Source organism: Sphaeramia orbicularis, chromosome 1 (genome assembly GCF_902148855.1).
Source record: "Sphaeramia orbicularis chromosome 1, fSphaOr1.1, whole genome shotgun sequence".
Lineage (NCBI taxonomy): Eukaryota > Metazoa > Chordata > Actinopteri > Kurtiformes > Apogonidae > Sphaeramia > Sphaeramia orbicularis.
Window position 1 is genome coordinate 54,431,108 of NC_043957.1, and position 25,630 is coordinate 54,456,737.

A 25,630-nucleotide genomic window follows, 5' to 3' on the forward strand; every position below is an offset into this window, starting at 1 on the left:
AATATTTCATCTCTTATTATTAACACAACTCCAGATCACAGTGGATCCATAAATGCACAAAACATTTAGTAACAGGCAGAATATTGTTCAAATTGCACATTTGGGGTTGTTCATCTTTGTTTTTATTTATATATTTATTTGCATTTTATTGTGAAAGAAAAGTTTTGTAAATGTAAATATTTTCACAGTGTAATGTTATTTTTTTCACTTCAATTTTTTCCACATAATTTTTCACAAAGAAAATTTGTCGTTGTCATTATTTATAGGTTATTGTGTTGTTATTTTTACTGTAGATCACATTGGTCTGTATGTGGAACCTGAACCAAAATGATTTGGACAACCTGGACTGTTCAGGTTCATTTTTGCACTTTCATCCTGTGGGCTGAAATGGAACCTTTGGCGGGCCAGATTTGGCCCCCGGCCACATGTTTGACACCTGTGATACAGATGAACATGGGTATAAACATGGGTATAGAGGGTATGCGCGTGATGTCACTGCTAGCGGAAGTCACCACAGTTACGTCTGCTGAGTGGCAGAAAGAGGGAGATGAGTAGCGGCTTTGGCTTGAATACTGCGAAAATTTTAGAACAATCTAAAAAAATGGGGAAGAGCTGTTGTGCCATTGATTGCACAAATAGGTTTAAAAAGCACTCGCAGCTATCGTTTTAGTGGCGACCTAAAGCCAAAGACAGAAGAAGCAGATGGATCGCTGCAATTCAAAGAAATAACTGGAATCCAGGCAACAAAACCTGGATTTGTATCAGGTAATGTTAATTTATGCTGTATTCTTGCGTAAAGTCATACCTTAAATTACATATCATTTTGGCTAACGTTACTTCTCAGTAAAGCTCTTAATGCTAGCATCTGTCATTTAGTTGTGTATTTCATAACTGAAATGTTTTTGTCTTCAGTTGTGTGATTCTGAACCTTGTACTCTACATGATTTGTAAACTAGCTTAAACTGAGGCTAACCCAGTTTTCCAAATACGGGGCTACTCTAGCACAAAGCTGTTGTAGCTGTGTTATATCAAGTATTTGATGTGAACTCTCCTTAAATCTCCACAGTACCAGTAGATCATCCACTCACTTGGGTCAATACTAAGGGTTCAACTCCAGTAAATCAGTAGTGAACTGTGAGCACTACTGCTGGGCCTTTACCTTGGCAATCACCGCCAACAAAATACGTCTGCACTGACACAAAACCTCAAAAACAACAGTATGTTGAATTAAAGCACTCACCAGCTGTAATCCTCTAATTAACGATAACGAGGATGTCAACAACTCTTTGGCTTTTGTATGCTTTCAGGCTTTGCATTGTGTATTTTCCCAGTGTTGAAATCAGGTTCATATAAATGTCAGGATACGTGATTTCCGTCCACATATCAATGTTCGTAGACCACTTGTTGTTTGGTAGCTTGTATTGATCCATGTCCAGTCCAATTGTCTTTAATTTCATGTTATATTCCACATTTTTCCCTGGTTTCACTGTAGTTACTGCTATGCTCCGTCATGTTGAGCCGGTTTGTTTTTGCCACTCAGTCTGACTTAGAGGGGCGTGGCCCAGGGGGGACGTGACGTATGTGCATTCCCTCTATAACAGTGGTTCTTAACCTGGGTTCGATCGAACCCTAGGGGTTCGGTGAGTCAGTCTCAGGGGTTCGGCGGAGGTCAAGACACACACTTGACTCATTAGTCGGGTGTGTGTGTTGGGCTAGGTCCGTGTATGTAAACAAACGGCTTCGGAGACTCTTTCTCTGATTGACATCCAATATACACGGTGTATTGTTGTTACTTATAACACTTCAACACATCTGGAAGTGTTTATAATCTCTTCCACTTGTCTGACGATGAATTATTTGAGTATTTTCCACATCGTTGTTATGACTTTTGCTACTTCCTGTTAACCACGGAGGCAGCCATGTGTAGCGTTTGTTTACATTTTCCGGTCACCGCACTGGTCAGTTACAATCATGTGACGACCGACGCACCGTCGCGGATGGAGAAATCGTATTACGCTAAAGCCGAGCTAGTGCCGTAATAAAACAACGATCACAAAAATACTGAAGGAGTATAACGAGAACTTTTTTTTTTTGATACACTACATGCAGTTATCTTTTTTTATGCCAAAATTGCATGGTTCGGAAAGTTCGGAGTGAGATGAAACAAAAACCAGGTTGACCTGACGGCCTATATGTGATTCGTGATGACACGCTCCGCTTGGCCATCACTGGCTGCAGGTGATCACAAGGTTAAAAATTAAAACCATTTCAGTGTGGTAGTATTAAAAAAGGTCATGTCTTTGTGAAAAGGTATGTAATTTGTTGTGAGTTCATGCATTGTATTGGTTTTGTTCTTTGAACACAGTGATGTTAATGCACGGTTCATTTTGTGCACCAGTAAAACATATGCCGGTGTCTTGAATTTGAAAAAAATCATATTTTATTTTTTAATAAAGAAGGGTTCGGTGAATGCGCATATGAAAGTGGTGGGGTTCAGTACCTCCAACAAGGTTAAGAACCACTGCTCTATAATAAACATTTCTTTATATAGCGTATAAAGGCAAAATCAGAAGTACTCAAAAATGGCCAAAATAGGCTCAGACCCCTAAGGGTTAAGACTCACCTTTTACCGCTTTTTTTCCTTCACAACAATACACAAACAAACCAATACCTGCCAATTCTGATTCTTCCCATTGATTTCGCCCACAGAATAATCACCAGCGCTGGCTTCATTCTCAGTAACTGTGAAATTCACTTCCCCGCCGTCTTCTTCCTCTCTTTCCTTTCATTGCTTCTTCCAATAAATAACCACCAATCCTCAAAAGACCATAACAGGATTTTATTAACTGTGTTATATAGGGCAAAATTAATTTCTGCAGAGAGCTTCCTGGGCATGTACATACAGTTTCAGACAATAGGCTGGGCTGAGTCTCCTAGTGGCATTAGAGCTTTTATGTACGGCTCCATGTTGTTCAGACAGTTTAAAACACTCATCTGCATGACAGGCTGAATATGAATTAAAAAAGACGCATGCTGTTTCTGTTTAACTTTCCAAATGTCAGTCTGGTTGCGAGTAATTTATGTCCTTCTATTCCAGAACCAATAATGCTAAATTGCTTTTCAAAATTAATGACGGAACATGCTAAAGAAATGCCAAAATACTTACACAATTGAGATGCAAATAGCAGCCTCATAAATAACTCTGTGGGTACCCCGGTACCTCATACTGAGCAGACGCCACTTAGACCCATTTTCTACAAATATCATTTCACAATCGAGCCCATTTGCACTAAACCTACTAAATGTCTCTGGTGTGTTTGTGTGTCTGTGTGTTGTGTCCTCACCACATCGACCAGCTGGGAGATCTTGAGCCCAAAGCGAACAGTGATGGTGTCGTTGGCGTGTTGGACAGGTCGCACCCACTTCTGGTAACCCCTGAAAAGGTTCCTCAGTAAGGAGTCCTCCATCTCAGCCAGTGACACAAAGTCCTCCTGAACTGTGGAAAGCATGAAAGGATTTACAGATGGTTTAGGATAGAAAACAGTACAGCGAGAGGATGATAGAGTAGTAAATCCTGAGGTTGATTAAATGATAAAGGGTTTTTGATAGACAGTAGTTGTATACAGGGTGCGGTTTGTCCAAAAAAACAGAGGGGGGGATGTTTTTTTTTTTTTTTTTTTTTTTTTTTTTATATACTTGGGGGTGCGGCCCATAATTAATGTAACTAATGCTGGCATGAAACAAAAGTGAAACTTTACATACTTTCAACGTCCAACTCCCAGGTTCTGTTCCTCCATTATATAGCGGATCTTACACAAAATTTTCACAAATTCTAACCTGTATCCACTGGAATCCCTCCACTGCTCTATGGGCCCCCCCCACAAATGCTGGGCCCCAAGAATTTGTCACATTCACCCCCCTTTTAAGGCGCCCATGGGGACGTTTGCTAATTCTGAGACTACCGACAGTTAGTGGCAGTAATGTAGGATATAGGTGTAAGAAAACTCAGTCACAACCAAGCTTATTATCATTAACAAAAACTAACGAAATGACGAAAACTAAAATTGAAAAAACATTTTCGTTAACTAAAATAAATAAAAACTATAATTAAAAGAAAAAATCGATAACTAACTGAAACTGTATTGTGTGCTTACAAAACTAACTAAAATGGATGAAACTTATGGATAAAATTTGCTTTGTTTTTGTCTTTGTCAATGACGGACTGATACGAAAGTAATTTATTTCACTCTAGCAATTTTAGCTGCTGGCACCGTACGACATTTCATGGTCCATCACTTGTTATCACTTGTCGTTTAGAGTCGTCTTCTACTCTACCACTCTACCTGGAAACATGGAGACTAAAGTTGGGAGAAAGCAGCAGAGTCCTGTCTCGGATTTATTTGGATAAGACGGAGAAGAAGAGAAAAGATGTAAAAAAAAATCTAAAACTAAACTAAAACTAAGCATTAAAAAAACCCGAAAACTAATAAAAACTAGCAAACCAGCTCTAAAAACGAATTAAAATTAACTGAATTAGAGAGAAAAAAAGTCAAACCTAAATAAAACTAAACTATAATGAAAATCCTAAACTATTATAACCTTGGTCACAACCTGCCTGTTATTTCAATTGGTTGATTGTCCCCCCCAAGGATGAAATCCATTGAGCAGAAGTATGGATGTAAAAACCAGAGGGGGTGTTGATCCCCCCCCCCCCCCCCCCCCCCCCCAAAAAAAAAAAGTCGCACCCTGGTTGTAGATACTGATAGTGTTGCGCTCTCTGCCTGGATGTTCGAGGCTGCGTTGTGTAAGTTTTTGAAAAGACCACGAACCTGCTACATGTCCTCACTTGTCCGTAGTTTATTCAACAACAGTCATTACAAATAATGACCTCAACAATGCACATGTGTACAGCAACTTCCTCTGAGACAGTATCAGTTGATCAGATTTGAAACATCAAACAAAGCAGTGCATAGCTTGTTTTAAATAAAGCCTTTGTATATGCATTAGCTTTTTAAACAAAAATAACTAGTAACTATTTTTTATGTATGTATGTGTATGTGTATGTATATATATATATATATATATATATATATATATATATATATATATATATATATATATATATATATATATATATATATATCTTTGTAAAGCTATAATTATACCTGAGAACAAATAGACTTCTTAATGACCCATGAAGAACATTTCACAAAAATAATGCATTTTTTAACCTACAAAAAAGTAAGGCATTTTAACCTGCCACAATAGCGGTTGTAGAATTGCAGATATGTTTTTGAGTTTAAGGCCAAACTTATGACTTAAATATTTTCCTACAAAAATTTGCGATACTTTTGCTTCACTTTCAGCATACTCTAAAAGTGAAGCAAATAGTCTGGGAAGAAATTAGACTTCTGCTTCTCCTCTTGACTCTATATACAGGCTAGGGCTGCACAATACTGGAAAAAACTGACATTGTGATTTTTTTTAACCCTGCGAAATACATATATATATATATATATATATATAGATATATATATAGATATATATAGATATATAGATATAGATATAGATAGATATATATAGATATATAGATATAGATAGATAGATATGAAAAACTACTCAGGAGGATAAAATAGCTGTGTGGTGCCAATGTAAATGGTCAAACAAATTAGTTGTTTCCTCTCGTTGTGGTGACAGGTACAAGGCACTGTCGACACAGAACATGTGTCTCAGTATCATCTTGTAGCTGAAATAATTCCAGATAACTGATGTTTTCCTTTTTGGCACCAAGTCTTCGTTTTCAGTGATTTTCTCTTGTTTGTTGCTCATTTTTCAATATTGTTACCAGCGATTCACTCCATGTGCAGGGGCGTGGTCTGCTTCAACAAACTGATTAAGAACGATTGTGATTGGTGGATTGCTGTGCGTAGTGTGTGTCAGGTACCCAGGATGAACTTAGATTAGAACATGTTGAGTTCATTTGCCTCCTACATTGCAGGAGCTGCGATGTGACTATTGTGCACATGTACATTACGATGACGATACTCAAATGATACACTGTGCAGTTCTAGTACAGGCTGCAGAAAATATACCCTAAGACGAAAGGTTTTGGTAAGATTTTCACTATTCAAAGGTGTTGTCACAGACGTACAGGGATAAAAATACATGATTGCTAGCCAATTTAAGATTCTGTCAAACATGACTACTGCCCCATTCTTGCCCCAGAAGCAACATGGCAGCTCCTTTGAAAAGGTGACGAGTGTGATTTCGTCTTTTGAGTTGGAAAAAGAAAGAGCTACAGACGGAAGTCACATATTTTCATATTCTGGCATTTTACTCCTGATTACTGCCTCTTGCCACTTCAAAGTTTGTAACCATGCCTTACAAATGCTGGAGCTCCTAAGACATTATTCCAGGTCCGTATTCTCCGATCATCTGGTGAAGACTGTGTTTCATTCCATGTTCCTCTTTCAAATCCAGAGGTGACTGTGCTTTTGAAGTTGTGCCTCCAAAGCTCTTCCCCTTTTAATCCAATCAGCTGGATTAGTTGTGTGTTTCAAACAGCTGCCAAAAATGTTCATTTTTTTCTGTCTGGTAACATGCTTTGGTTTGTTGTCCTTGTTTGGGCTTGCCTTTATACTTGAAAGCAATGGAAGTCTGTGGCAATCCACTCAGACGCATACTTGTACCAAAACTGTGAACATTTGATTATTATTAGAAGTAAAATACATTTATATGTTACAGTTTGTTTGCATCTCTGTAACATCTAATTCTTCCAGAACACTACAATCTTTTACATTATTCTATTCAAAAAGAACATCTCATACACAAACAAACACACAAATAAGAGGAGACAAGGAGATGGGTCAGGGTTGGATACAGCACACAAGGTGATGTTTTCTCAGACTGCATGTGCCATAGCTTGGTAAACAGTTATTGTGCAAAAACTACACACAATGCCAAAGACAACAAAGACGTCAAATGACTGGACTCTTAAGCTGAAAGTTAACACATGCACTGTTTGAAGGAGTCTTTCAAAGTGACAGCAACACAGGAAGACATAAAGTCCATCTACTCATCTCTCAGTCAAAACAGATAAAAAAAAAAGTCTAGTAGTACTGTAAGGCATTTAAAGGGATGAAGTAGATTGTTTATTGACACTGCTGTCTATTTGGATCTGGTCCTGAGCACCTGTTCACCTCAAATGAAATGTCAACCCTAGTCCAGGTCTATATCCATTCCAGGTCTCTGTCTAATACCTGGTCCCCTTCATTGTTTTTATCCACTGTCCTCCTCTCTCTCTTTCTCTCTCTCTCTCTCTTACTTTTGCTTTCACTTCCCCCATGTTTGTGAAGTTCTCACAAAGTGAGGTTTAACACCAAACTAACTGGTGGTCAGTTACAGTATTGCATTTTCCACAGAAGTATTTTGCCAGTTATTGCAAAACATTTCATATGGGTCTAATGTAAAACACTTGTGTAAAGTGAGGTGTGCACTGTAGAATGGCAAACAGGAAGCAGAAATATATTTGCACTTCTGATAGGCTTAGTTGCAATACTTGTGGTTTGGCTTTGATCTAGGCATTAATGTTTAGTGTAGAGCCGGACCGATATGGGATTTTTGGGGCCAATACTGATATTGGGGACTAAAAAAATCCGATATCCAATATATTGGGGGGGGTAGCGGTCCATGATTGTCAAAGTGAAAGTGAAAGTGAACAGGCTTTACTTTTCCTTTAGTTCTCCAGGCAGCACAGACACAGGAGCAGAGCGACAGAAAAGTTCATACAATGGTTACAAATTGACCGATGCTGATTAATCGGTGATATGTGATTAATCAACCTGCTGATTAATCAGGCCGATTATAAGTCGGGCTCCAGTTTGGTGTGTACGTAATCTGCAAAAACTGCACTGTTCTACTGTACAATAAGCACATTTTTCCTTTTTGTGTGTTTTTTCTGTGGTGGCAAAAAAATGATATCTTTTAGTCTGAAGCCTTTCCACTTTTTTGTTCAGGCTGTATGAGGAAATATATCATGTATACCAGTTTATGGTGCATGAATAGAGGGTACGCATATGACATCACCGCTAGCTGAAGTCACCGCGATTCTGCCCACTGAGTGGCAGAAAGAGGGAGATGAGTGGCAGCGTTGGCTTCGATACTGTCTAAACTTAAGAACAATATTCAATAAAAAATGTGGAAGTGCTGTTGTGCGATTGATTGTATGAACAGGTTTGAAAAGCAGTCGGAGCTATTATTTTACAGACACCGAAAGACAAAGAAAAGAGAAGTAGATGGATCCACAAATCCAGGAAACCAAACCTAGATTTGTGGATCCCGTTTCGTGTCAGGTAACATTCATTTATGCTGTATTTTTGAGTAAAATCAGACCTTAAATCATGTATTGTTTTGGCTAACATTACTTCTCAGTAAAGCTCTTGTTTTCATGATCAGATCTTTCATGGTTTTTGTCTTCATTTTGTGATTCTGAACCTTGTGCTCCTACATGATTTGTAAACTTAAACTAAGGCTAATTTAGTTTTTCAAATACGGGGGAACTGGCGAATAAAGCTATGACAGAGTATTAGGGCCACAAAAAAAAAAAAAAAAACACTTGTCACTACAAGAATAAAGTCATAAAATATTGATATAAAACCTGTAATTTTATGATAATAAAGTCAAATACAAAAAGAATCACAATGTCATGAGAATATTTCAATGTTCGTGGACCACTTGTTCTTTGGTAGCTCGTACAGATCCATGTCCAGTCTAGTTGTCCTTTATTGAATTTCATATTTCACATTTTCCTGGTCTCGCTGTGTTTACTGCTATACTCCGTCATGTTGAGCAGGTTCGTTTTTGCCACTCGGTCTGAGTTAGAGGGGCGTGGCCCAGGGGGGGAGTGACGTATGTGCATACCCTCTGTGAATGTAATTTTGTTGCAAAAATGCCATTTTTATAAAGGATTTGGTTTTGATTGCATTGACATGAAATACTTCTCATAGAGGATAAGTCTTACTAGGCTCGTGCTAAGAGTTTTTACACCATGAGTAAAATTCTGCAACAAGTGTATGAACAGTAACAAAGAACTGTACTCAGCAATGACAGCTATTGAAGCCCTACTTATTAAACTGGTTAGAGACAGTACATGCATGCAATATTCAAACACCTTTCAAGTTTTTTTCGTGTTTAAAAACAAAGACACGGTCATGCATGAACAAAGTATACCAACTCTCATGAGTCTCAAAGCAAGTGCAAGGTAAAATGAAGTCAGCGCCTTAGAGTCAGGAACACACAGACACATACGCTGTCAACCCCAAACTGACAGCTGGTCATGGGCGAACGAATGCATCTAAGCTCCCAAGGCTGACTAAATGATCAAGCTGACATGATCACCTCAGACACAACAATTGCCAGGGGAGACAAGTTGAGCTCAGAGCGCTTTGTGCAGTCAGGCACGAGACATAATAGTCAGTTAAAGAGTGACGCTCACACGGAGCAGGAGACAGCACAGTGAAGGAGCAGTGCATTCATTTTAACAGCAACCCTTTCAAGTGCAGACAGCGGGCAGATATCAGATCTCCAAGGCAGGTAATTATGGAAAAAACAATATGACATGCTCTGAAGTTGGAGAGCTAATATGTGAGTTATATAAATCACAATTGTTAATCTTCAGTCTGCTAAACCCCATATTGAGTATATTAAAAGTAAAGTGTCAAAATCTACAAGTATACTGTATAAAACAAGGGACTTGCTAAACAAAAACAGCCTATACATGATGTATTGTTCTTTGGTTATGCCCTGCTTAACATATTGTGCAGAAATATGGGGAAACGCAGGAAAAACTAGTACAGATACGTTAGTATAATTACAAAAAAAGAGCTATTAGTATAATTAAAGTAAGCTATTTTGAAGCAACTAATAATTTATGTATTAATTTTATTAAATTTGATTAATGAATAATTTATTAAACACTCAGTTTATTTAAATACAGGTTAAAGACCCACCTGTTCTCAGCTGCATTTGAATAGTTTTTATTCATCAGTTCAGATCTGCACTGTTTCTTTTAAGCTTAAAGTTTTTATCGGTTTATCTGTTTTATCTATTTATCTGTTTTTTTGTTTGTGTTTTTTTTTCCTCATGCCTATACTTTTTATTGCTTCCCTGCTGTAATGCTTTTAATGTTTTATGTAAAGCACTTTGAATTGTCTTGTACATGGAATGTGCTATATAAATAAACCCGCCTTGCCTTATTCAACTTAAAACCTTAAAATTGCCAGATATTGTATATATTAAAATATTAGACATGATTTATAAAGTAAAAAATAATATTGTTCCAATTACCATTCAAGAATTCTTTAAATTATGAGAGAGTAACTATAATTTAAGAGGTCTTTATATTTTTGAATGTATGACAGTGAGGACAAATGTGAAGTCTAGATGTATTTCGGTTGTGGTTGTGTGTGAAATTATGGGATGAACTTGATGAATTTAAGTCGTTCACTTCTCTGACAAAGTTTAAAAAATGCCTTAAGTATAAGATCATTCCGGAATATTAAGTGGAAATGGTAGACATGCTTTTGTTGTTACTGATTCTTTTATTATAATGACAATGCTTGAAGATGTTCACATTTAATTTAATGTAAGCGGTATGTCAGGTGAGAAGGACAGGCAAAAAATAAGCTTCTGGTTCTAGCCTATTCCTTTTTTTGGTTTTTGTGTTTATTGTGGTTGTTGTATTGTGTGTGGTGATTACTGTACAAACCAAAAATAAACCATTCATTCATTCAAATCCAAAATGGATGCATGGTACAGTATTGTCTGGTTGTCAGACTATTCCGCCAATTTTCAGACTTGAGGTTCAAATGCTCCATTTTAATGAGCTCCATGGTTAATCAAGCGTTGTGTCCTTTTGAATCACCCTCAAGAACGACTCTGAACGTCTTCACTGTTACTCATAATAATGTGCAACTGAGATGCAGTGACAGCGGCAGTCGCTGGATGCTCAGAGCATTATGCGGAATTTGTATATTTGTATCAGAGCTGTGCAAGAGCCTCCTACAGTAACTCAGTGGTGCTATCAGCTTCAAGCTCCAGGCATAGAACAGGGGGGATGTTTGACGCTGACTGTGGCAGTGTTAAAATGGAGGCAGAGGCCGATAGACAGGAAACACAAGTTCAAATCAACAGCCTCTCAAACAAGAGGCGAATGGAGCAGAGGAGTGCAGAGAGCTGATAAGGGAAGGAGTGAGACAGTGTGACCCAGAGCAATTCCCTCCAGTGTCTCACAGAGACAGATCTGAGAACAGAGTTAGAGGCTGGTAGAGACGCAGAAGTTAACTGGGGCAAGGGGAATGAGAACAGACAGCAAAACAGATAGAAAGGAAGAACAAATTCACATTTACGCCTGCTTCTTAACTTGAGGACATGCCTCCGTATATAGCACAAGGAAAACACTCATCCCATGTTCTACATGCAGTGTGTATTATTATTACGAATATTTCCAGACATTTTAAAGGTTAGGGTGTGTAGAATTTATAGTAGAAGATCGACCTTGACTTATAATGGCTGCTAAAACATGAAGGTCCCGTGTGAGAGCAAGTGTTTGTTTAATTCATTCTTGGCTTTTTAGTTGAGGGGGTATTAACTCATTATATGACAATAATGCACTCACTATAAAACTGAAATAAAGAGTCCATTCTGAGCTTGTGTAGAAACACAACCCACTCCCTCTGGAGATAGAGTTGATTCTGTAGTAGAGCTGCAAGATTAATCGTTAAAAGGTCGCGATCTTGATTTACACATGTACGCGATCTCATTTCTAAACGTGGACGATTCTTAAGCATTTTATTTCAGGGGCTGCATTACAAACAAATGCTCACAAACACAGAACTGCCGCTGCCTCCTCCCTCAACCAATGGTAAAGCCTCTTCGCAACACAACACGCCTGCTGCTGTCGGATGCAGTTGAGTGAAGAAAGAGAGAACCACAGTGGAGGAGCATCTGCAGTAAAGAGAGGGAAATGGATGAAAACCCCAGTGGTAGTGGGAGAGTCACCCACCTGAACACGTGCCCAAAAAAGGTTCACGTTCTTCTCCTTTTCTTTTCTTTGCCAGTGAGGATAACTGAGCCTTTAACCAAGAATCAAAAGTCTTGCCCTCTCCAAAAATTTTATATTAAAAAATCCCATTCTGCTGACTGGGAAGTTTCTTTGCACTCGCTGCAAACTTTCACAGATCAGCTGATGTCGCTTAGCAACCGGGACCACAAGTGACGGGACGATGAATCAAAGGTAAAATAACCCATTTTCCTTGACAGTGGTGCAATAAACATGTTGTGAAAAAAATCATGCCAGAGAATCGTGATCTCAATTCTAAGCAAAAAAAGACTGTGATTCACATTTTTGCCAGAATCCTGCAGCCCTATTCTGTGGTAACAGTAATGCAGCACCTCGTATTTTCTGGTGACTACACACTTATAAAAACATAATTATGAATATTATATTCAATTTCTATCATTACATCCTCTGAAGGCCTTCTAAAATCTAAAAAACTGGACTTACAAATTAGAGCTGTGTTACATGTCAGACAGCAGAGGGCGGTGTTTTTTTTCTGTTTTCCCACCTCCCTTTTTTTCTGCAGGTCATTACCAAATTGGTTTCCACCTGGGCAGGCTGAGCTGCTTGTGATTGGATCCTGAAGACTCCAGCCAGCCAATCAGCTGGAAGAAGACAGGTGAAAAGCTTCCCCCTGAAGACTTCACTCCCCTCTTCATCTTCCCTGACTGCTGTTTGATGAGGCCCTACTGCCATAACAGTCTTTTGTGAGCCCATTTTCTGTTTGTTAGAAGGCCGTTTGGTGTGATGTTCGGGACATAGGTGAGTTTGGGGCGCCCTATACATTTTTGCATTCACGCAGCTGCATCTTGTTTAGTACACTAGGTTTATTGGTTTGTGCCACCCGTGTATGTTTTGTGACAGCAGTTTATAGGTAAGTTTAGGTGTTCCTTTTGTTTTTCTGTTTCCTACATTTAGATGCTCAGTTAGGCCCTGTTTTGTTCTATTAATTTCATTAATTGGGCACAGCCTGCACTGTCCCGGCCTCTGCCACATTTCTCTGGCCTTTGTGTTTTTTGTTAGCGGCCCGCATTTTGATTTATTAAAGGAATAAATGAAACTAATTGTACATGACTTGTGTTGACTGATTCTTTGTTGACTGTCAAGTTACTGTCCAGCATTTCTGTGATGTAACAAGCTGCACAGTATATCATTTGAGCATCATCGCAATGTGTGTGTGCACAATAGTCACATCGTAGGTCCTGCAATGTAGGAGGCAAATGAACTCTGTTCTCATCTAATTTCAACCTGTGTACCTGACACACACTGCACACAGCAATCCACCAATCACAATTGTTCTTAATCAGTTTACTGAAGCAGACCACGCCCCTGCACATGGAGTGAGTCGCTGGTGACAACATTGAAAAATGAGCAACGAACAAGAGAAAATCACCGAAAATAAAGACTTGGTGCCAAAAAGAAAAGCAACATCAGTTATCTGGAATTATTTCAGCTACAAGAAGGATAATACTGAAACACATGTTCTGCGTTGAGTGTCTCCACCTGTTGCCGCAACGAGGTATCATGAATTGTGTACAGATAACACGCCAATTAAAAGCGGCGCGTTATCTGTACTCATAAGATTTCAGCATGTGTTTACACTGCGTAAAATAGCAAGCCATTAGTGTGATTAGCGGCTAGTGCGATAAGCGGTTAGGATTAGCGTGATTAGTGGTTAGGGTTAGGTTTAGCTATTAGCATGATTAGGGATTAGTGGCTAGTGCATTGATACGCCATTAACACGCAAAAGGATGAAAATGCGTACGTATAGCACTCAAAATGCAATACACTGACGTCACATACAACGAAATTTTATGAGATCAGTCTGCAACAAGAGGTAACACAACTAATTTGTTTGACCATTTACGTCGGCACCACTAGGGATGGGAATTGAGAACCGGTTCTTTTTGAGAACCGGATCCCAGTAGCTCGATTCCTTGGAATCGTTTGCCTGCCTGCTTAACAATTCTGCTTATCGATTCTGCCTTTGTTGCGCATGTGCAATGACGTCATGCATATGCTGCATTGTTTTGGTCAGAACGTAGCCAACATGGTGTTGAGGCAGAAACGGTCTAAACAGATGACACCAGGTCCACTGGAACACTGTCAAAGCTTCCGTGTCTTCAAAAGGGTGGAATCCTTCCAGTTTGATCAAACATTTGTCCACAGCATGTGATTCATTTACAGAAATGTCACGTATTTGATACTCTACTTAGTGACACTTGTGAATGTTGCGGCAGAGTGAACGCCGGGCCCAGTTCCGGTTCTGGTGCGGACAACAAACATCGTACCCCCTCAAATACAAGTGTCCGAAAGTAGGGGAAATGAAATGAGGTGCACAACAATGGGAGACGGGCCGAGTCGAACTGGTTCCACGTAGTGGAAATGCGGCAATAGAGGAATTAGTAAAGCATCTTAAGTTTCACTTTCACTGCAGCCCCCCCCCCAAACTGGGCCCGGTGTCATCTGTTGTTATTATTTGTACATACTGTATATGGTATATTTTCTGTGGAGAGATGGAAATATAGAAGACAGTTAATGCAAACACACCCATTTGTACTCTTTTATTCCCTCACCCAATGAGAATCAATAAGAGAATCGATAAGTAATCGGATCGATAAGCAAAATCAATAATGGAATCAGAATCGTTGAATTCTTATCGATTCCCATCCCTTGGCACCACACAGCTATTACATCCTCCTGAGGATTTTTTCATATCACAATATATATGGCAGGGTTAAAAAAAATCACAATGTCAGTTTTTTTCCAGTATGGTGCAGCCCTATTACAAATGAATGATCTAATTTTTTGTTTCTTCTCTGCACCTACATGTAAGTGACAGGGAAGGATAACAGAAGCAAAGTGGTTCAAAGATCCAGAGCACAGATGGCATGTTGATAAGATTATATCCACACAGCTCTACTTAAAGCATGTATGAAAGACAAACAAAGCCCTGGGATGTGTGTTCACCTCCACAAAGGTGCCCTCAGTTTATCCATAGGCTCCTCATTCATCCTCAGTGTTTTGGTATCTTAACTTGAACTACACGCTCTGATCGGACTCCTACATATTACATCCCATTGCATCAGATCTCAAGTAAAGCTCTCGTTTTGTGAAGTCTTGAAATGATGCATCAATGCACACTCAGTGCATGGAATCTAATCTACTATCTCTACAGGAAACGGCCTTGGCAACAAGATCCTCATCAGTGAAAACACAGGAGACAAACTCCTCAAACTCTCAGGCATATGTGTGTATGTGCATGTGTGTGTGTTTGGCTGAATGGTGAGCGATGTTACCGACAAGCTGCCTTAAGTGAAACGAAATACAAAATTCTCCCAATTCCTCAGTTTTTTTTTTATTAGTTTTTTTTTTTAACAGAAGAAGTTTCCATGGTTACTTGTCAGATTCCATACTCGTCTACTTTATGTCTCTTTGTGTTTATGTCTGACGGTTTTTTAGAGACATCTGCTGCCATATATAAGTGCATTTTTAAGCATAAATTCACAAGTGGCTACAACAGAACATGTGTAATACATTAGAATTGCAAAGTCGAATAAAGTAACATGATGGTAGTACAGTTTTGGGTCAAAACATGGTATTTGAAATCTGTTTGACGGGACATTTTAGAGACAATTTGACAGATCAGTGTTGCTAAATGACCCACATTTTTACTTTTAAATTCATTTTTGCTTAGTTGGACCATTAGAGATTATCCAAAACAAGGAGCTACTTTATACTGAAATGTTGGAATGACAATCAATTAAAATTTGCTCTCTGACAGGACATTACTGTGTTTTGACCCTTATTTTTTAAAAAAAGTAAAGAGAATCAGAACTTTTAAGGAGTATTTTAATAACAGGCCTTAAAATAATATAACAAATTGAAAGCATGGAAATAAACATGAAGTTTGGTTATGATATACCATACTTAGGTTATCTCAATATGTGTGAAAAAGCTGACAAAAATGCTGCTGTGTTGATGTGATGTACTGTAAGATATTTATATGTATGGAATATTACAGCCACACATAGTAGCTAATCTATGTTAGACCCACACTCTGTGTATTAACTCTGTATTTCTATCCTTGGAGCACTGACAAAATACTTGGGAAATCAGCCAATTTTGTGGCTTACTACTTTCAGTTAATCACACGTACAACTGGGACACATCAGCACATGGCATGTGAGCGTCTGAGCTACACTGATACGTTAATTTGATGCCCTGTCCATGACGTCTTTATGATATGAATGTTAGAGGAGACTGTGGCAGCCTTAACGTTCACTGTGTGATATTTAATGATATATAACAGAGACATTTGTAGATGAGAAGTGACTGAACCACCACCCCTTCAACCCCTGAAAAAAGACACTGGTTCTCATTTTTGTGTGATTATTAGGGATGCACCGATACCACTTTTTTCCAGACCGAGTACAAGTACTTACATTTGATTACTTGCCAATACCAAGTACTGATATGAGTACTTAATAATACCATTACAGTTCTTAGTTACTTTTGAAAATGTGCTTTATTGTCATTGTCATTAGTCTGACTGGAACAAAGTGCTGCTACTGACATTTAATGTGTTGGAATGAGCATTTCTCAATCAGTTCACCACAGGGTGCCGTTCTTAATTAACCATACTGGACAAATACCACAAAGAAGAGTAAAGTTTTTTGAGAAGAAGAAGAAAGTTTGTAATAAAAAACATGGTGACGACAGGAGGTAATACTAATGTGGATACTAATGTTGATATTGATGAGGGTAGTTGTCACAAATATGTCAGTAGTTTTTCTCTAACTCACACAGTTGCTAATAATAATACGACGAGCTTTATATGGCTCTGGGTACGCATCCACTAGGTCCCGGAAAACAGACAGAAAGAACCTATAAGTGATGCGGAATGTACGCAGAGGACAGACAATACGCTCCATCTGTATCCGTCTGTGTCTTTAACGCAGTGGTTCTCAGTCTTTTTCTGTCGGGTCCCCCTTTGGAGGACGAAAAATCTCCAGGCCCCCCTCAACCCCAACAACATTGCAACAGTGGTGCAATTACAGCTGTTTTTGAAAGAAACATCAATATCGTAAAAAATACGTTTTGCTTTTCCTTGAATAATTTGTTGTGCAAATTAAAAATAACTTAGATTTTTGCTTGAATAATACAAATAAACTCAACCAGACTGCTCCCTGAGGGTGTATTTTTCCAAATAAAAATAGGAAATGTGCAATTATCTTACAACTATGACAACAAGTAACAAACTAATTTTGGTAACAAAGATTTTAACAATATCAGTGGCTGCAATGAGCCCATTTCCATTGCATATCTCAGAACATTAAAGTGCAAACTGTATAAACTATGCAGAAAACAGAAACACTGCAGTAAAATCCTTGTCCATTCTCCAAACCTGAACTCTGTCTAGTCTAGAGACAGATCACCATGGCAGTAGATTTGTTTGTTGTGCATCCCTAAAATGAGCCCAGGGTGCTCCAATGCTAAAACATTAGTTCTACCTGCTACACGTGCAAACCTGAAGAAAAAAAAAACACCCAGGAGTGATCCCATGCCCCCCCCCGGCAAGTCTTTGCACCTTCCCTGGGGGGCCTGCCCCACAGTTTGAGAAACTCTGCTTTAATGTAACTTTCAGTCACTGTTACTCTTGTCACCGTCATTTATTTTTTAAAAATTTCCACACTGCTGACATTACTCCTCTGTCATGTACCTGCTGCACTATGAGGTGAACGTCACATTGCCATCAAGTGGTATCGGCGTGTTTGTATCAGAGCACTTTTACAAGTATGAATATTACTGCACACACACTCAGTATCGCACCGATACCTGATACTGGTATTGGTGCATCCCTAGTGATTATACTAATCAAATGTAAGTGTTAATATTACACTGCCTTGTCAAAAAGTCATATGCCTGTATTTTGTTGGATGCTGTTAGCATTGATCACAGTACACATACACTGTGGCATCATCTCAATAACCTTATGTAATGTCACAACATTTATTTACACAGTTTTCTGGAAACAAAAAGAACCTATGAGTTAACGGTGTGCACAGGGGTTCTGTATATACAGACAATACGGCAAGCAGCTGACTTTAGAAATGCAGACACAGATTCACACAAACGTTAAGTGTATGCAATGAAAACCTGTCCTGGACTGGGAATCTAACCTGCGGTGGTGACAGCACTGAATTCTAACAACTAGACCAACAGGGAGGTGAAGGGAAGTTACTCAGTGCGTCAGTGAAGGCAAAAGGACTTGGTTTCAGCTGAAACATAAAACAATGTCATAATAATTGTAATTTTATACTTTTTATATTTCTTACTTACTTAAATATTACTGTCCCTATGCAGCTGTAACATTGCAAATGTCCCCGTTGTGAGACTAATAAAAGATTGTCTTATCTATTTGCTTAGTCAAATCTGCAGCGTATACTCACTTTCTGCCAATCTGATCCTTTTAAATCAGGGATGTCAAACTCATTTTAGTTCAAGGACCAGATTCAGCCCAGTTTGAGCTCAAGTGGGTCGGAGCAGTAAAACAATAGCATAATTGCCTATAAATAATGACAACTCCAAATGTTTGTTTTTGTTTTAGTGAAAAACCCTATTAAATTATGAAAATATTTACATTTCCAAACTATCCAAACAAAAAAAGATGTGAATAACCTGAAAAAATGAAATTTCTTAGGAGAAATAAGTGCATTTTAACATTTATACATAAGCATTATAGATCGGATCTACAAAGGCACAAAACATTTTAGCAATTACATTAGTGTTTACGTCTTCAAACTTTCCTTAAAAATGTGAATAGAATGTACAACCTGAAATTTCTTAAGAAAAATAAATGTAATTTTAAATACACAAAACATTTTGGCAGTATAGTGTTAAAATTACACTTAATTCTCTCTCTTTTTTTTATTATTATTATTTTTAATTTTAAATTATACATTTACATATACATGTACTTAGACATAAGGAACCACACAAACACAATACAAAAAAAAAAAAAAAAAAAAATTATACATATATATATATATATATATATATATATATATATATATATACACATATATATATATATATACACACACACACACACACACACACACACACAACAAACCTATTAAACACAAAAAAAAAAAACAAAAAAAAACAAGATGAATAATATTATCAACTCCTCTTTATACTTACTTCTCTTAAGACATTTCAGGTAGTTCAGAATTGTTCAGGGTATTCATATTTTGTGTGAAAGGATAGTTTGTGAATGTTAATGTTTTTATGGAATTTTACTTTTTACACAAAAACAAAAAGAGAAAAATTTGGAGTTGTCATTATTTATATGTTGCTATTATTATTATTATTATTATTATTATATTTTATTGGTCTGATCCACTTTAGATCATATTGGTCTGTATGTGGAATATGAACTAAAATGATTCTAACACCCCTGATTGTTAATGTGTTCAGTGTAATTTTTGCATTTCAGAAATTCATCCTGTGGCCCGGACTGGACCCTCTGGCGGGCCGCTTTTGGCCCACGGGCTGCATGTTTGGCGCCTGTGTTTTAAATCCCCATGTTTTACATTGTTGGACCTTAAATAAAACCACAGCCAGGACAAATGTGTAATCACGTACATATAATATGTGTTAGCTGGAGGTTTGTTGCCAAATTTTGACATTTAAACATCTACTGAAATCAACTCCTACTCAGTTTGTAATCGAGAGCTACGTTTCTCCTCAGTTTACTGTTAGATCGAATGTCCTGAACATGTCCTCAGACAGATTATGTTTAGTCACATTAGAGACTTTGGTAAAGTGATATATTCACCTCAGGCGACAGAGGCTAAAGGGTTCTGATGAGGCAGAAGTCTAATAAGGACAGGAGGACTCATGAGGAAATGTTGTGGGAAACATCCCCAGGTACAATGATTTCCCAAAGTAGCAAAACCTACTGCGAAGAGAGAGGAGACGTCAAGCTGAGGAAGGCTTTTCACAGAGGAGTGTGTTTACTGCAGTGTCTGTGGGTGATCCACATAGACTGGCCTGGCAGATCAGCTGATCCAAGCCCACAGAATAAACAAATGATACCATCCAACTGAGGAGCAGCCAAAGACATGCCCATCAAAGCAAGGGAGTAGGTTTGATTTGGACATTGGTGGGGTCACAAAAGTGCTCCAAGGCAGCACTCCTGAAAGTTGATGTTTTTTTGCATTTGTGATCATAATTTCACGTCATGTCGAGCTGATCAAACAAGCAAACAATCATAGTCAGAAAAAAAATTCAGTAATTGACATGTTTATAATGAATATCTGAATCTTTAAAGACAATACAAGAATTTAATGCGTTCAGCATGTTATTCTCATGACTAACATATGCATTATTATTTAACCTCACCTGTGAATTTACAGCCTCTCCTCCTTCTCCTCCTCTACCTCCTCCCTCCTCTCTACTCTCTGTCACCTGACATAAATATGTTGATGCATGACCTATGAACAGATTAGGGATATAATGATCATAGAGTTTGATGGTACAGTTATTGCCTGAGCAAAAAAGGCTTTTACTTTCAATTATTACATGTAATTTATTTCCCAAAAATATGGATAAAATCACATCTAGAATCCCATTTACAGTCTGAGGTTTTATTGTATTTTCCCCACAAATTGTATTTATTTGTGTTTTTTAAACAGTTGCTCTTCCATAGAAATACATGAAAATAAAAAGTAAAATAACTTTTAAAAAGTGTATCTATTTGGCATTAAATATTGTCTTTTATTCAGTATCTGTGTTGAGCCTCTGCAGTTCTATACTCTTGAACTAACTTACACTTTTACTCCCATAGAACTGTCTTCTGCCCACTTTTCTTTTCTTTGACATTCTTCAAATCCTAATTACCGAGCACACGCAAGGGCGCGCGTGGACGCACACAAACAAACACATGTACAAATGTACATGTAAATGACACCACTGATATTCAAATCTGTTTAGGTGAAGTGACTCAGGCAGAACAAATGCCAAACATTGACAATTTACGTTAGCGGTCCAACTAGCAGGTTCCTTTTACAAGTAGATGGAGTGACAGCGGGGATGGCCAATCATATGTACATTAGCAAAACCAAAGAGCCAACTGGAAAGCGATATTTACGTTAGAGGCGGGACTTCTAGCAGAAATGGACTGTTAACCTTTTGTGTGCCAGAATCATTGACTAAACACTACAGACAGTGGTTTGATAGGGACTACACAGTACTGGATGGATATTGGTAGGGATGTGTCCCTAGTGTCCGTATGCAACTCTACGCCCCTGTATCAAAGCCAGATGGCAGCCAGTGTTACCCCAGTATGTGGCTACTGGGAGGCTCACACTGGGCCTGCACACCCACATGGAGGGGCACTAGCATCACCCTCCTGGACTACGGTTAGAGTTAGAATTAGCTTTAGGTTTGAGAGCTATTGTTGTTGTACATAAGATCTTGATGGATTTGGCCTCATCTAAGAATCATTTAAGAATATTAGCTAAACTAGACTAGAGAACTAATTTCATTTATTTGTTACCAGCTATGTGACACCTAGTTCGGCTAACAAGCTACCTAATTTATTCATTTCATATATAGAGAGGTGACTTATGCAATGTTGAGAAATACAGTATGTGGTGGCAAGTTATTTTTCTAAATGACATATTTGTGTGTGATTTAAACACATCTTTACTCCCATTCTGAGTCTAATTTTTACCAACTACATAACTCTCAAAATTATGACAAAATCAGACAGAGAATGGCGATGTGAATGTGTGAGTTTCCAGAAAATCACAGATCTATGCAGAATCATTAAAAGCTCAGAAAAGTTTAGTTTGACTATTCAAGTTGATTTTAAAAAATACAGCCTTAAAACCCATATCTGTGTTAGTTTGCATCGTATTTTGAATTTTTTTGCTGCATTATCTGCTGTCATTATCAGACCTTTCCAACAGGGAACCGAAGCCCTGAAATGCTCCTAATCATACATGAGTTCAATGACGAAAAATAGGACCAATGTCCCTGTATCTCACCATGTTCCTCACATGTTCTATCAAGAATCAATAACAACTTGAATTTGCGAGGTTGTCAGGTTTTGACGCTAAGTTAGAGTCCTGAGGTCTTGATGCAGGAGATCAATCTCCCAATAAAAGTGGGTGGTACTTTCAGCAACTCAAAAAAATAAATGAAAGCCTATATATGTCTTCCGATCAGTATTCAATAGTAACTATATTGATATCTGTAACCATTTCCATATTATAAGCCATCAAAATATGGACCATAATAAGTAAAGGCAAATTTTTAATATTTAAAAAAAATTGTAAAAAAAAAAAATTCAAAAATCTAAATTTCTCAAAACTGTGACAGCAACAACAAAGATGACGCCAACGATGAAGACAACGAAGACGACAACAAGGAAGATGAAGACAAGGAAGATGACGACAAAAACAATGACAAAAACATCGATGAAGACGAAGACAATGGAGACAACAGTGGCTGCAAAGATGACTAAGATGGTGATGTATAAAAAATTAAACAAATTAAAGGAAGTTTTTCCTCACCACTGTCACAGTCACAAGTGTTTACTCCTGGAGGATTCTGTTGGGTTTCTGTAAACTGGCTTGAGAGTCTGGTTTCGACCAGTTCTGTATGTAAAGTGTCATGAGATTTTTTTTTTATGATTTGGCGCTATATAAATAAAATTTGATTTGATTGATTGATTGATTGATTGAATGATGAAGACACAACAATGATGAAGATGACAACAAAGACGATGATGAAGATGACAGAGACAATGACGAAGATGAAAAAGACGATGACGGTGATGAGAAACAACGCAAACAAAGATGAGGAAGATGAAGATGACGCCAGACACAGCACCTTCACAATAGCTCATGGCCTATTAGCCGGTGAGCTAAAAAGCGATTCTGAGGACTGTGCTGTTGTGTCTCTGTGGTGCTTTAACATTATTTTGGATTCAAACCAACGAACAAATGAAGCAATCAAGGCAGTGGTTTTATAGTTAAGGTTAAGGTATGGGGCTCAGGAATCTATAATGTCCATGAGTGTACTCACAATGCCATTTGGCTCAAATGTGTGTGTGTGGTTGACTGAGTAGGGGTGAAGGGGAGAATATTGATTAGAATAACACCATCCCCCCAGCACAATGGCAGGGGGGATGGTGTTATTCTCTGTGGTGAAATTATAATGCATTAGTTTGCGTGTGTTTGTGACTGTGTGTGTTATTGTGTGTCTCTTTATCTATAAGAGCCACACCATGTGAGAACAAACTGCATAATTATGTGTGGGAGAGAAAAACAGAGGGTGAAAGAAAGAGAGAGAGATAGAGTAAGTTGATGATTGATATAGACACAGGGGTGACCCAGTGTTCAGCCAGTCAGCCTTCCTTCCCTTCAGTCTGAAACACCCCATGGGCGACGCAGTGGTATGATCATCTTGACACTGCCACCAACTGTTGACTAGGAAACCATGGTGGGACGTACCACTGAGAGGGGTAGAGGAATGAGAGGGACAACAGGGGGAAATGCAATTTTTCTTAACACCAGTGTTTTTCAACCTTGGGGTTGGGACCCCATGTGGGGTCACCTGGAATTCAAATGGGGTCACTTGAAATTTCTAGTAATTGAAAAAAAAAAAAAAAAGAAAAACCTTACTAATAAAAATATATGGTGAGTTGACAAAGACAATCACAATACATAAAACACAAACTGAAGCTGAAACTGAAGCACTGTGGTTCTGTTTATCTGTCAAATGTTCATTGTGGTCAGTTTAAGATGCTGCAGCTCTTTCATAATTCATAGTTTGAGTTCTTGTTTGTTCAGTATTAATTGTCAGCCTTGTAAATTCAAGCTGGACTGACTGTACATATCCTGACCAAGGAAAATCAAATTCTCACTTTGTGTAGTAATCTACACCTGGCTTTTCAGCCTCCGTCCAGAATAATATACATTATATGGACTAAATGTTATCTAAAATAAACCTTTATTTGAAACATAGTATAGCAAACTATTACATGATCAAAAACAAATTAATTTTAGCAAAAAAAAGGTCTCCATTTTGAATGTCTGGGATCGCCAGAAATTTATGATGTTAAAATGGGGTCATGAGCCAAAAAAAGTTGGGATCCACTGCTTTACATCCTAGAGTAAAACAGTGACAGTTTAGCTTTGGATTTTGGACGCCCACCAAATGATACTCATAATTAATAATGACATGCAGTCAGAGCATTGGCAAAAAGGGCCTGCGATTCATGGAATGAAATTATGTCCAACTGCTCTTTCTATATAAAAATAACTAGACTATATTCATAAAATGTATATGAGTATGCTTACAGTACAGCATGTTCACATTTGTTTAAAGAGCTGGAGTAGGTGAATGTATTTGTGCTGAGAATGACCCATCAACAGGATGTCCGTCTAAGACTTAGCTGATGCACCAAGCATTAAAAATTCACTTGTATGTATTTTTTAACCATTGCTGACCATGGCTCTATTGTATTTTGCAAGAAATTCCATAAAATGATGAGTTATCCTCAAGAATGACAACAGTAAGTTTTTTTTTTGTTTGTTTTCACCCATACTGTCCAACTCTGCCTGGTGCCTTATTTCTGAAAGGAAGTAATGTCGGATTTCTAAGATATTTGTTTCCATACTGTAAGTACCATCTCAGTATTCACCTCTACTATTGATCTGGCATCAGAACTCAGTGTCATTATTCAGACTCTTTTGCAGGAAGCAATATACTGACCCTGGGACAACCAATTAGCTGAAATAGTCAGATTAATCATTTTAACGAACTTATCGTCCACTCATCCACACTCTTCTTGTGTACATGTTGACATAGTGCTTCCATGGCTTTAGGAACCATTACACTAACACACATATATATGTCAGCTAAAATTTACTTTGGGGGTCAAATGAGTGGCCATTTTTGTCAAAAAAAAAAAAAACGTAAGAAATGCATAGAACTGTGTTGAAATAATGCTAATCCATTTGTGCACAGACTACTGATATTATTTGACAGTGGAAGCTCTATTTTCAGAAATACTGGATTTTGAATAGCACGTGTATGTGAAAACTTTTGCTGGTGGACGGACGTGACATTACCCATGATGCTCTGGTCAGTACCAGTACTTTATTAGGAATAAACTTATAGACTTACTATTGCTAATTCTCCTCCTATTCATAAATGTTAGTATTGTGGATCTAAAACAATAACAGCTGAACAAAAACACAAAATGTGGCAGTGGACGGATGTGACATGGTTGTTGTGGATCCCATCATACTGATGCTCGGCAGCCATGTCACCGTTTCCACAAATGATCCCTGCGCAAAAACTAGGATCAGAATTATTTATTGTATAGTTTATCATCACACTAAAGAGTAAATAACAATATAGAATTGTTATTTCTTTATAAAAATGCTTATTATTAGAAAACTGTTGATTTAAAAAGTGACATGTGACATTCTT

At 38.0% G+C, this 25,630-nt stretch overlaps 1 protein-coding gene across 2 annotated transcripts in view; it reads right to left on the reverse strand.

The window, feature by feature from the left end:
• Positions 1-25,630, reverse strand: part of chrnb3a (cholinergic receptor nicotinic beta 3 subunit a) — a 48,292-nt gene that overhangs the window by 12,525 nt on the left and 10,137 nt on the right. For both annotated transcript variants that reach the window (XR_003936142.1, XM_030142342.1), the window contains exon 2: positions 3,345-3,496. Coding sequence is in view for 1 of the 2 variants with exons in the window: in XM_030142342.1 (XP_029998202.1) it covers positions 3,345-3,496 (152 nt within the window). In the remaining variant the exon portion in view is untranslated. The remainder of the gene's footprint in view (positions 1-3,344; positions 3,497-25,630) is intronic.